The sequence below is a fragment of the Telmatherina bonti genome (assembly GCF_933228915.1).
Source record: "Telmatherina bonti genome assembly, chromosome: 20".
NCBI lineage: Eukaryota > Metazoa > Chordata > Actinopteri > Atheriniformes > Telmatherinidae > Telmatherina > Telmatherina bonti.
Window position 1 is genome coordinate 4,127,565 of NC_136618.1, and position 13,802 is coordinate 4,141,366.

The window sequence follows — 13,802 nt, forward strand, 5'->3', positions numbered from 1 at the left end:
CCAGAATTTAATCACTTCTTCATTTTTACATTTGCAACAACTCTTGAAATATTTCTAAAATCCCTCCGTAACCTTTTAAGTTATCTTGAGCAAAAAGACGCCGGGGAAACAACCTTCTCGGTGGAGGTAACAACCGGGTTCATTGCACATAAAGCAGACATCGCCCCCCCCGCAGTGACCCCTCCCCGCTGCAGACCTGCTTCTCGTGTAGTATGTATGGACCTGCCGAACAAGACGTTTTTTCTTGAAGAACAAGAACACAGTTCTTGCTTCTCGTGGAGGATGGAACAGGCTTTATTGTGGACATGTTTACAAGTCACTCCTTCTTTCTACGGGAATTCGTCTTTTAATCTTGTAAAAGGCAGAAATTCGCGATCGGTCGAGAATTGTTTCTCCACACATTGAACGCGTGCACAGACACGTCGGCACATTTTAAACATGATACTTTTAAAACATTTTAAAAGTATCACATTTTAAAACATTTTCCTCCTGCATTAGGTAGTAACACATGCAGCAGCTTCACAGATATACATTTATAGATTTAAGTCTCTAGTATTTGTTTTACAAATTATAATAAAAAAAATATATATAATTGTTCGTATTGCACTCACGAGTATTCGATTATATATATAATTGACAGAGAACCCGATTCCAAAAGTACTCGATAGTTGCAGCTCTGGATAGGTGGATGTTAAGTGAGGTTGTTATGGATCCAGGTGACAGGTGGGTGTTAAGGGTGGTTTTTAGTCGGTTAACAACGCGACTTAGCTTTAGCCCGCTTACCTCCGTTAGCTGGTTAGCTCCTGTTATCTCCGGGTTAGCTCGGTTAGCTCTTAGCTACAGAAAGCTCGGAGTTCACTCGATGTCAATCATCCACCATGATGCTCACAGCCCCCCTCTCAGCTCCACCTCTTTGTCCATATTTGTATTTTCCGGGTGAGACGACACGCATGACCCTGCCAAGATGGTGATGGTAGGAACCGCCCACTGAGATTCAATTCAGCTCCTCAGAAACCTACGGGTGACGTCACGGAGGCTCCGCCCATGTTTTTATCTACAGTTTATGGTACATCCTGAAAAGTGCTGTTTCTTCACCATTTCTACTCAGCGCTATTGGTGACATTATGTCATGTAGTATTCTTGACACCTGTAGGCAGCCGATATTACCCAGAACCAGCCAAAAGCATTTTTCTTTTAATTGTCTGGTTATGAAAATCACGTGTAAGTTGCCTCTGCTTGGTTGGAAGCCACTCTGGGTCTCGAGCAATAAGTTTTCTGACTGCAGGGTGAATCTCTTGGCCAAGACTTGGGCCAGGACTTGTCCAGCGGCGGACAGGAGAGAGATGCAGACTGTAGTCTGCTTTGTCTTCTTGAAGACAGAGACAATTAGCACGTACCTGAGCTGTGAAGGGATGATCTCCTCCCATGTTCAGCAGATCAGGTCCACCTTCCTTCATATCCCATCACGTCTGGCAGCCTTGTTGCTTTTCATCCTGCACCTCTTTCAGGCTGAGTTGTGTTCCCAAGTTCTTAATAATGGATTCCTGAGGGACCTGGTCTAGAGCCTCCAAAAGAGGGGTGGTGTCCCTATTCAAAAGAGCCCCATAATTCTTTCCATCTGGCTATTATTGCCCTGTGGCAAAGCGTGGTAAGACCACCGTGGCTGGGGCCATGTAGTGCTCCTAGAAGTACCGGCCTCACAGAAGCTCCTGGCATTCCCAGAGTCTACAAGCTGCTTGATCTCCAGGACCAGAACCTCTTCCTGAGCTGCCTGAGCAGTGATTGGACGACTGCTTTGCTTTGAAATGAGCTGCACTTTTCATCTTGCATTTAATGTCATTTTGCCAAGTGACAAAAGTGTTCCACTTGATATTGATGAGCTGCTGGATCTCGGTCATTCTCATACCATATTTTCAAACTGGGGACGGTCACACCAGTCTTCATGATGGAGGACGTCCCAGTGTTTTCCAACATCACTTGGACAGCGTTTAGGCAGGTGCCAGGTTTTCATCTTAGGAGAGTCTGCCTTTTCTGTCGCCTCCTTTTCCACATTAGGTGGATGGACCAAAGATACCCTTCTTCAGCTCGTCGAGTTTCAGAGAACACAGTGATGTCAAACCTTCTCACCTCTCGGCTGATGATGGCAGACTGTTGTTCTGGCTAATCACCGGCTTGGCTGTCCAGTAGGGCTGTCCCGTTCTGCGCCCTGCAGAGCCCATAAGGGTTTTTGCTTCTGACCACATGACGATCCCGCTGATGCAGTTGTCCGGACAATAGATTTGGAAGTGGGCCGTTTTGGATTTGGTTCAGGAAGGTGGCTGGTCTGGAGTCTAGGTCTGGTTTATTTTCCCTTCAGCTTCAGAAGTTGGAGTCAGACTTCCCGCTCTGGGAAACCGTGTCCATTTAGGCAACATTCACCGCAACGTTCTGGAACTGCATGGAAACCAGTCAGGAGAAGACTCCTGTTGAGAGGAACGTCTTTCCTCTCAGCCCGATATCGACTGAGTCAGTGATCTCTTAAAAGCACCTTAAGACATCTTTTAAATCTTGCTTTTATTTTTGTTGGTTTTTCTGCTTTTTCTCAGTTATTTACTCGTTTTTTTGTTTTCTTGTGAAGCAGTTTGTGATTTTTATCCTGAAAGGCGCTATATGAATAAACATTTACTTACAACTCTGGGATGTCACATTTTATTACAGAATCCAACATTTAAAACAAGGTAACAAGAAAAACTTCCAAGAGACTTTTAGGAAATAACCAGAAGAATTGAGGAGATGAGAGTCAGCTGTTTTCAGGTTTGAGGCATCTGGCCAGTTTTTCGGAGATTCCGGCTGGTCGCAGCGTTCCGAGGAGACGTGACTGCCTCCCGGATGTTGGCCAGCAGACCTCGTCTGGTCCTGGACTGGATTGGAGACTTCTGCGTCTGCTTGGAAAGCTGATCTTTGAGAGAGGAAATCTCCCGGTTCTTCTCTGCATTCTGACGCAGAATTTCTTCCCTGGATTTCAGCTTCCAGGTAAAAGGAGAAAAAAAAAAAGCTCTTTAGATCCCAGAAAACTGAGCCAGACCTGAAAAACCAAATTGTCTAAACATTTCCATCAAAGTCCTGCTGAGTTTAATGTCCTCCACTCATCCAGAATCTGTCCCACCATTTCGTCCATGTTCCTCTGCAGTTTCTCTAGATCGGCCGATTTGTCCAGGAAGGCATCTCTAATGTCCTCCAGTGTCGCTGTGAGCTCCTGTAGTCTCCTCTCCAGGGACAGAATGATCTGGAAGAGGACACAAGTTGGACCAGGTCGCGTCAGGGATGATGAAGGCGCTTCCGTACCTTCTGCTGGTCTTCACATGTCCTGTCCACGGCACACTTGTCTTCATAGAGACGCTGCAGTTGCTGGTTTCCTATTAGGAAGACACACAGTAAAGTTGTCCCTCAGCCCTGGAGATGTGGAGACTGGTCCCCGAGACCCCCACCAACCTGCTTCGTTATCGCTGGATGGCTGAGTCTGGCATGTCCCGTCCACCATGGAGACATCTCGTCTGTTGGACACCAGCATGGCCAATGCAGAAACCTCACGTCTGAGAGCCTGAAAGGACGAGGTGGCGGGAGGACGAGGTGGCGGGAGGACGAGGTGGCGGGAGGACGAAGTGGCGGGAGGACGAAGTGGCGGGAGGGCGGGAGGACGAGGTGGCGGGAGGACGAGAGGACGAGGTGGAGGGAGGACGAGGTGGAGGGAGGACGAGGTGGCGGGAGGACGAGGTGGCGGGAGGACGAGAGGACGAGGTGGAGGGAGGACGAGGTGGAGGGAGGACGAGGTGGAGGGAGGACGAGGTGGCGGGAGGATGAGAGGACGAGGTGGCGGGAGGACGAGGTGGCGGGAGGATGAGAGGACGAGGTGGCGGGAGGATGAGGTGGCGGGAGGATGAGAGGACGAGGTGGCGGGAGGATGAGAGGACGAGGTGGCGGGAGGACGAGATGGCGGGAGGACGAGGTGGCGGGAGGACGAGGTGGCGGGACGACGAGAGGACGAGGTGGAGGGAGGACGAGGTGGCGGGAGGACGAGGTGGCGGGACGACGAGAGGACGAGGTGGAGGGAGGACGAGGTGGAGGGAGGACGAGGTGGAGGGAGGACGAGGTGGTGGGAGGACGAGGTGGAGGGAGGACGAGGTGGAGGGAGGACGAGGTGGTGGGAGGACGAGGTGGCGGGAGGACGAGAGGACGAGGTGGCGGGAGGACGAGATGGCGGGAGGACGAGGTGGCGGGACGACGAGAGGACGAGGTGGAGGGAGGACGAGGTGGAGGGAGGACGAGGTGGCGGGAGGACGAGGTGGCGGGAGGACGAGAGGACGGGTGGACGAGGTGGAGGGAGGACGAGGTGGCGGGAGGATGAGAGGACGAGGTGGCGGGAGGACGAGGTGGCGGGAGGATGAGAGGACGAGGTGGCGGGAGGACGAGATGGCGGGAGGACGAGGTGGCGGGAGGACGAGGTGGTGGGAGGACGAGGTGGCGGGAGGACGAGAGGACGAGGTGGCGGGACGACGAGAGGACGAGGTGGAGGGAGGACGAGGTGGCGGGAGGACGAGAGGACGGGTGGACGAGGTGGAGGGAGGACGAGGTGGAGGGAGGACGAGGTGGCGGGAGGACGAGGTGGCGGGAGGACGAGGTGGAGGGAGGACGAGGTGGAGGGAGGACGAGGTGGCGGGAGGACGAGAGGACGAGGTGGAGGGAGGACGAGGTGGAGGGAGGACGAGAGGACGAGGTGGAGGGAGGACGGGAGGACGAGGTGGAGGGAGGACGGGAGGACGAGGTGGAGGGAGGACGGGAGGACGAGGTGGAGGGAGGACGAGGTGGAGGGAGGACGAGGTGGAGGGAGGACGAGGTTGAGGGAGGACGAGGTGGAGGGAGGACGAGAGGACGAGGTGGAGGGAGGACGAGAGGACGAGGTGGAGGGAGGACGGGAGGACGAGGTGGAGGGAGGACGGGAGGACGAGGTGGAGGGAGGACGGGAGGACGAGGTGGAGGGAGGACGGGAGGACGAGGTGGCGGGAGGACGAGGTGGAGGGAGGACGGGAGGACGAGGTGGAGGGAGGACGGGAGGACGAGGTGATAGGGAGGACGAGGTGGAGGGAGGACGAGGTGGAGGGAGGACGGGAGGACGAGGTGGAGGGAGGACGGGAGGACGAGGCGGAGGGAGGACGGGAGGACGAGGTGGAGGGAGGACGAGGTGGCGGGAGGACGAGGTGGAGGGAGGACGGGAGGACGAGGTGGAGGGAGGACGGGAGGACGAGGTGATAGGGAGGACGAGGTGGAGGGAGGACGAGGTGGAGGGAGGACGGGAGGACGAGGTGGAGGGAGGACGGGAGGACGAGGCGGAGGGAGGACGGGAGGACGAGGTGGAGGGAGGACGAGGTGGCGGGAGGACGAGGTGGAGGGAGGACGGGAGGACGAGGTGGAGGGAGGACGGGAGGACGAGGTGGAGGGAGGACGGGAGGACGAGGTGGAGGGAGGACGAGGTGGAGGGAGGACGGGAGGACGAGGTGGAGGGAGGACGGGAGGACGAGGTGGAGGGAGGACGAGGTGGCGGGAGGACGGGAGGACGAGGTGGAGGGAGGACGAGGTGGAGGGAGGACGGGAGGACGAGGTGGAGGGAGGACGAGGTGGAGGGAGGACGAGGTGGAGGGAGGACGAGATGGCGGGAGGACGAGAGGACGAGGTGGAGGGAGGACGAGGTGGAGGGAGGACGAGGTGGAGGGAGGACGAGATGACGAGAGGACGAGGTGGAGGGAGGACGAGGTGGAGGGAGGACGAGGTGGAGGGAGGACGGGAGGACGAGGTGGAGGGAGGACGAGGTGGAGGGAGGACGGGAGGACGAGGTAGAGGGAGGACGAGGTGGAGAGAGGACGGGAGGACGAGGTGGAGGGAGGACGGGAGGACGAGGTGGCAGGAGGACGAGGTGGAGGGAGGACGAGGTGGCAGGAGGACGAGGTGGAGGGAGGACGGGAGGACGAGGTGGAGGGAGGACGAGGTGGCAGGAGGACGAGGTGGAGGGAGGACGGGAGGACGAGGTGGAGGGAGGACGAGGTGGAGGGAGGACGAGGTGGAGGGAGGACGGGAGGACGAGGTGGAGGGAGGACGAGGTGGAGGGAGGACGGGAGGACGAGGTGGAGGGAGGACGGGAGGACGAGGTGGAGGGAGGACGAGGTGGAGGGAGGACGGGAGGACGAGGTGGAGGGAGGACGAGGTGGAGGGAGGACGGGAGGACGAGGTGGAGGGAGGACGGGAGGACGAGGTGGAGGGAGGACGAGGTGGAGGGAGGACGAGGTGGAGGGAGGACGGGAGGACGAGGTGGAGGGAGGACGAGGTGGAGGGAGGACGAGGGAGGACGGGAGGACGAGGTGGAGGGAGGACGGGAGGACGAGGTGGAGGGAGGACGAGGTGGAGGGAGGACGGGAGGACGAGGTGGAGGGAGGACGAGGTGGAGGGAGGACGAGGTGGAGGGAGGACGGGAGGACGAGGTGGAGGGAGGACGAGGTGGAGGGAGGACGAGGTGGAGGGAGGACGAGGTGGAGGGAGGACGGGAGGACGAGGTGGAGGGAGGACGGGAGGACGAGGTGGAGGGAGGACGAGAGGACGAGGTGGAGGGAGGACGAGAGGACGAGGTGGAGGGAGGACGGGAGGACGAGGTGGAGGGAGGACGAGGTGGAGGGAGGACGGGAGGACGAGGTGGAGGGAGGACGAGGTGGAGGGAGGACGAGAGGACGAGGTGGAGGGAGGACGAGAGGACGAGGTGGAGGGAGGACGAGGCGGAGGGAGGACGAGGCGGAGGGAGGACGGGAGGACGAGGTGGAGGGAGGACGAGAGGACGAGGTGGAGGGAGGACGGGAGGACGAGGTGGAGGGAGGACGAGGCGGAGGGAGGACGGGAGGACGAGGTGGAGGGAGGACGAGGTGGAGGGAGGACGGGAGGACGAGGTGGAGGGAGGACGAGGTGGAGGGAGGACGAGGCGGAGGGAGGACGAGGCGGAGGGAGGACGGGAGGACGAGGTGGAGGGAGGACGAGAGGACGAGGTGGAGGGAGGACGAGAGGACGAGGTGGAGGGAGGACGGGAGGACGAGGTGGAGGGAGGACGAGGCGGAGGGAGGACGGGAGGACGAGGTGGAGGGAGGACGAGGTGGAGGGAGGACGGGAGGACGAGGTGGAGGGAGGACGAGGTGGAGGGAGGACGAGGTGGAGGGAGGACGGGAGGACGAGGTGGAGGGAGGACGAGGTGGAGGGAGGACGGGAGGACGAGGTGGAGGGAGGACGAGGTGGAGGGAGGACGAGAGGACGAGGTGGAGGGAGGACGAGGTGGAGGGAGGACGGGAGGACGAGGTGGAGGGAGGACGAGGTGGAGGGAGGACGGGAGGACGAGGTGGAGGGAGGACGAGGTGGAGGGAGGACGAGAGGACGAGGTGGAGGGAGGACGGGAGGACGAGGTGGAGGGAGGACGAGGCGGAGGGAGGACGGGAGGACGAGGTGGAGGGAGGACGAGGTGGAGGGAGGACGGGAGGACGAGGTGGAGGGAGGACGAGGTGGAGGGAGGACGGGAGGACGAGGTGGAGGGAGGACGAGGTGGAGGGAGGACGGGAGGACGAGGTGGAGGGAGGACGAGGTGGAGGGAGGACGGGAGGACGAGGTGGAGGGAGGACGAGGTGGAGGGAGGACGGGAGGACGAGGTGGAGGGAGGACGAGGTGGAGGGAGGACGGGAGGACGAGGTGGAGGGAGGACGAGGTGGAGGGAGGACGAGGTGGAGGGAGGACGGGAGGACGAGGTGGAGGGAGGACGAGAGGACACAAACCTGAGGGTAAAATTGGTTCTGATCTAAACCAATATTTGAACGATGAGCTGGACGATGAAAATATCTCAACAAATATTAAAACGGTGATCAAGGGGGTCTGATCCGGTACGACTGGTCTGACCCGGTATGACTAATCCGACCCGGTATGACTGGTCTGTCCCGGTACTACAGGTCTGACCCGGTACAAAAAGTTCTGACCTGGTATGACTGGTCTGACCCGGTACTACTGGTCTGACCCGGTACTACTGGTCTGACCCGGTACGACTAATCCGACCTGGTATGACTGGTCTGTAACAGTACTACAGGTCCGACCCGATATGATAAGTTCTGACCCGGTACTACACGTCTGACCCGGCACAATAAGTTCTGATCCGGTACTACGGGTTTGACCCGGTTCTACAGGTTTGACCCGGTACGATAAGTTCTGATCCTTTACTACAGGTCTGACCCGGTACGACTGGTCTGACCCGGTACGATAAGTTCTGACCCGGTACCACAGGTCTGACCTGGGACGATAAGTTCTGATCCAGTACTACAGGCCTGACCCGGTAAGACAGGTCTGACCCGGTACTACAGGTCTGACCCGGTACGATTGCTTCTGACCCAGTACGACATGTCTGACCCGGTTCTACAGGTTTGACCCGGTACGATAAATTCTGACCCGGTACTACAGGTCTGGCCCGGTACGATAATTTCTCACCCGGTACGATAAGTTCTGACCCGGTACGATAAGTTCTGACCCGGTACGACTGGTCTGACCCGGTACCACAGGTCTGACCCGGTACTACTGGTCTTACCCGGTACGACTGGTCTTACCCGGTACGACTGGTCTTACCCGGTACTACGGGTCTGACCCTGTACGACTGGTCTGACCCGGTACCACAGGTCTGACCCGGTACTACTGGTCTGACCCGGTACGATAAATTCTGATCCGGTACAACAGGTCTCACCCGGTACGAGTGGTTTGACCCCGTACGATAAGTTCTGACCTGGTACGACTGGTCTTACCCGGTACTACAGGTCTGACCCTGTACGACTGGTCTGACCCGGTACGATAAGTTCTGATCCGGTACGATAAGGTCTGACCCGGTACGATAAGGTCTGACCCGGTACGATAAGGTCTGACCCGGTACGACTGGTCTGACCCGGTACGATAATTTCTGACCCGGTACGATAAGTTCTAACCCGGTACGACTGGCTGGTTCTACAGGTCTGACCCGGTAAGACTGGTCTGACCCGGTACTACAGGTCTGACCCAGTACGACTGGTTTGACCCGGTACAAAAAGTTCTGATCCAGTACTACAGGTCTGACCCGGTACGATAAGTTCTGATCCGGTACGACAGGTGTGACCCGGTACGATAAATTCTGATCCGGTACTACATGTCTGACCCGGTATGACTGGTCTGACCCGGTACTACAGGTCTGACTCGGTACGATTGCTTCTGACCCGGTACTACAGGTCTGACCCGGTACGATAATTTCTGACCCGGTACGATAAGTTGTGACCCGGTACGACTCGTCTGACCCGGTCCTACAGGTCTGACCCCGTACGACTGGTCTGACCCCGTACGACTGGTCTGACCCGGTACGATAATTTCTGACCCGGTACGATAAGTTGTGACCTGGTACGACTGGTCTGACCCGGTACTACTGGTCTGACCCGGTACGACTAATCCGACCCGGTATGACTGGTCTGTCCCAGTACTACACGTCTGACCTGGCACGATAAGTTCTGATCCGGTACTACAGGTCTGACCCGGTTCTACAGGTTTGACCCGGTACGATAAGTTCTGATCCTTTACTACAGGTCTGACCCGGTACTACTGGTCTGACCCGGTACCACAGGTCTGACCCGGTACTACTGGTCTGACCCGGTACTACTGGTCTTACCCGGAACGACTGGTCTGACCCGGCACGACTGGTCTGACCCGGTACGATAAGTTCTGATCCGGTACAACAGGTCTCACCCGGAACGACTGGTTTGACCCGATATGATAAGTTCTGACCCGGTACGACTGGTCTTAACCGGTACTACAGGTCTGACCCTGTACGACTGGTCTGACCCGGTACCACAGGTCTGACCCAGTACTACTGGTCTGACCCAGTACTACTGGTCTGACCCGGTACAATAAGTTCTGACCCGGTACCACAGGTCTGACCCGGTACCACAGGTCTGACCCGGTACGATAAGTTCTGACCCGGTACCACAGGTCTGACCCGGGACGATAAGTTCTGATCCAGTTCTACAGGCCTGACCCGGTACGACAGGTCTGACCTGGTACGACAGGTCTGACCCGGTACGATAAGTTCTGACCCGGTACCAGAGGTCTGACCCGGTACCACAGGTCTGACCCGGTACTACAGGTCTGAGCCGGTACGATAAGTTCTGATCCGGTACTACAGGTCTGACCCGGTACGATAAGTTCTGACGTGGTACTACAGGTCTGAGCCGGTACGATAAGTTCTGACCCAGTACTACAAGTCTGACCCGGTACGATAAGTTCTGACGTGGTACTACAGGTCTGACCCGGTACGATAAGTTCTGACATGGTACTACAGGTCTGACCCTGTATTACTGGTCTGACCTGGTACTACAGGTCTGACCCAGTACTACAGGTCTGAGCCGGTACGATAAGTTCTGACCCGGTACTACATGTCTGACACGGTACTATAAGGTCTGACCCTGTATTACAGGTCTGACCCAGTACGATAAGTTCTGACCCGGTACGACTGGTCTGACCCGGTACAACAAGTTCTGACCCGGTACTACAGGTCTGACCCGGTACAACAAGTTCTGACCCGGTACTACAGGTCTGACGCGGTACTCCTAGTCTGACCCGGTACTCCTGGTCTGACCCGGTACGATAAGTTCTGACCCAATACTACAGGTCTGAGCCGGTACGATAAGTTCTGACCCGGTACTACACATCTGACGCGGTACTACAGGTCTGACACTGTACGACTGGTCTGACCCAGTACTACAGGTCTGACCCGGTACTACAGGTCTGACGCGGTACTACAGGTCTGACACTGTATTACAGGTCTGACCCAGTACGATAAGTTCTGACCCGGTACTACACATCTGACGCGGTACTACAGGTCTGACACTGTACGACTGGTCTGACCCAGTACTACAGGTCTGACCCGGTACTACAGGTCTGACCCGATACTACAGGTCTGACCCGGTACGATAAGTTCTGACCCAATACTACAGGTCTGAGCCGGTACGATAAGTTCTGACCCGGTACTACATGTCTGACACGGTACTATAAGGTCTGACCCTGTATTACAGGTCTGACCCAGTACGATAAGTTCTGACCCGGTACTACACATCTGACGCGGTACTACAGGTCTGACACTGTACGACTGGTCTGACCCAGTACTACAGGTCTGACCCGGTACTACAGGTCTGACCCAGTACTACAGGTCTGACCCGGTACTCCTGGTCTGACCCGGTACTCCTGGTCTGACCCGGTACGATAAGTTCTGACCCAATACTACAGGTCTGAGCCGGTACGATAAGTTCTGACCCGGTACTACATGTCTGACCCGGTACGATAAGTTTTGATCCGGTACGATAACTTCTGACCCGACACTACAGGTCTGACCCGGTACGACAAGGTGGACCTGAAGGCGATGGTCTTACCTCTACCCTGTCCTGCTCGGCGGTAAACTGGTCCAGTGGGACATAGTCGTCCTCTAGGCTGCTCAGGGCGCAGTGGTAGGCGTGGTCTCTGAAGGCATCCTTGTACATCTCAAACATGTTTTCCAGCTTGTCTTCGTAGGTCTCCTTCAGCTCCTCCATCTGCTGCCTGCTCAGGAAAGATCAGATGGTGGACTTTAGAAGGTGTTCGTTACAGACCTGAACAGACCGGTTCTGGTTCTCCACAGTGGGACGAGGATGTTCAGATCTACGTGCTGGTATGCAATCATGTGCTCTGTTCCTGGATGGTATTCCTGCTCTACACTTAACAGCTGCAGAACTATTTAATGGTAATGATCTACAGCAGTGAATGTACGGTGGCCATCAGGTGTCAAACGTCTTCTAAACAAAGGTCTTAATGTGTGAATGAATCCAGATGCCTGAGGTGCAACACAGTACAGGTAACTACTTCTTCTATGGTGTTTAGAAGGTGCAACTTGACTTTCTACAGACTGAGCTTAAAGACTTGCATCGTGATTCCATGGAAATGCAGCGTGAACATCCTGAAGTTCGTGAGAAAATTGTATAATAAAGTTTTGACAAACATTCGCAGTTCTTCGCTCTCCATGAGCTGCTGCAACATGGCGTCTCCCATCTCGCTGCGGATCTCCATCTCCTGCACCAGGTTCTTCCGCCGCTCCAACAGGAGCTTTGCCTTCAGATTATCAATCACGCTCAGAAGCTCCTGGGAAGGTCCGACATGATGGACATGGTGGACATGATGGACATGAACATGGTGGACATGACAGACATGGTGGACATGACAGACATGGGACATGACGGACATGGTGGACATGGGACATGATGGACATGGGACATGACAGACATGGTGGACATGATGGACATGGGACATGACGGACATGGTGGACATGGGACATGATGGACATGGTGGACATGGGACATGACGGACATGGTGGACATGGGACATGACGGACATGGGACATGACGGACATGGTGGACATGGGACATGACGGACATGGGACATGGTGGACCTGGTGGACATGGTGGACATGGGACATGGGACATGGTGGACATGGTGGACATGATGGACATGAGATATGAACAGGAAGACGCATGTTGAAACTTTTGTGGCTTACAGCTGGAGGCAACAGCGTCATGTCCGCTTCTTCGTCCTCGTCAGATTGGAAGTTCTCCAGGACCTTCTGGTCCATCGCTCTGTTCCTCAGAAGAGGTTTCCCGTCCCGGCCAACTAGACACAGAGGCGGATCCGGTTTGTCTGGAACCACCTGGACCACCTGCAGCACATTACAATTAGTTCAGTCTTTTGTTCCGGTGCCATGCTGTTCAGGACTCACCCGTTCCCGACTCACCCGTTTAGCTACAGCGGAGAACTTGAGGACGTGGAGCGTCTCGTCGTAGCTGGAGCTGCACCGGCTGATGTTCACTATCATGGAGGCCCGTCCTCTGCCGCAGAAGAACGTCTGGAAGAGTTTGGTCAACTTGCTTTCTCTGAAGGGGACGTAGACGTTCCTCGCTCTGATGGACATAAAGACAGAACGGTCATTATCTAAAGTCCACAGCGTCTCTCTGATGTCACTTCCTCCTGTACAGGAAGTTCAGCAGAGCGTGGAGGTCAACCAGCTTATTGTATACCAGTGTAGGATGGACATTGGGGTTTCTAGTTGGTTCTACCAATCACATGCCAGGAGCTGGTCCAGATCTGGTCTGAACCTGGACCTCCAGCTGGTCATGTGACTTTTCTAGCAGGTAGGTCACCTGTCTGTCTGACTGCCGCGGAGCGCGCTGATGCACTTCCCGAGGATCAGAAGGGAATTGTTGATGTTCCCAGCTTCCTTCAGTCTTTCTCCCAAAGTTTTGGTTTTATTGCACCTTTCAGATCCGGCGAGGTCGCAGAGGGAAAACCTGGTGACACGACGAGGAAGATTAATCCATCTTCGAACATTTCTGTTCCAGCTGGAATCGCTGATAAATACTACTGATGAAATCAGTTTGAAATATCAATAAAAACAATCAGATGATCGTCCATTAATTCATGTTTTCATTTTTACAGATATTAGACATTTTACATCCTATGGGATCTAATGGGTCTACTGAGTTTACTGGGTCTACTGGGATCTACCGAGTTTACTGGGTCTAGTGGGATCTACCGAGTTGACTGGGTTTACTGAGATCTACCGAGTTTACTGGGTCTACTGGGAAATACAGAGTTTACTGGGTCTACAGAGTTTACTGGGTTTCGTGGGATCTACCGAGTTTACTGGGTCTAGTGGGATCTACCGAGTC

At 55.9% G+C, this 13,802-nt stretch overlaps 1 protein-coding gene across 1 annotated transcript in view; it reads right to left on the bottom strand.

The window, feature by feature from the left end:
• Positions 1 to 2,789: 2,789 nt before the first annotated feature.
• LOC306770677 (kinesin-like protein KIF20A) overlaps positions 2,790 to 13,802 on the bottom strand; it is a gene marked incomplete at both ends in the record, with an annotated part of 113,638 nt that continues 102,625 nt past the window's right edge. Inside the window, 9 exons of the mRNA XM_079259574.1 lie at positions 2,790 to 3,005; positions 3,146 to 3,265; positions 3,325 to 3,395; positions 3,472 to 3,580; positions 11,481 to 11,646; positions 12,083 to 12,222; positions 12,635 to 12,793; positions 12,869 to 13,034; positions 13,275 to 13,421. Coding sequence (XP_079115700.1) covers positions 2,790 to 3,005; positions 3,146 to 3,265; positions 3,325 to 3,395; positions 3,472 to 3,580; positions 11,481 to 11,646; positions 12,083 to 12,222; positions 12,635 to 12,793; positions 12,869 to 13,034; positions 13,275 to 13,421 — 1,294 coding nt within the window. The remainder of the gene's footprint in view (positions 3,006 to 3,145; positions 3,266 to 3,324; positions 3,396 to 3,471; positions 3,581 to 11,480; positions 11,647 to 12,082; positions 12,223 to 12,634; positions 12,794 to 12,868; positions 13,035 to 13,274; positions 13,422 to 13,802) is intronic.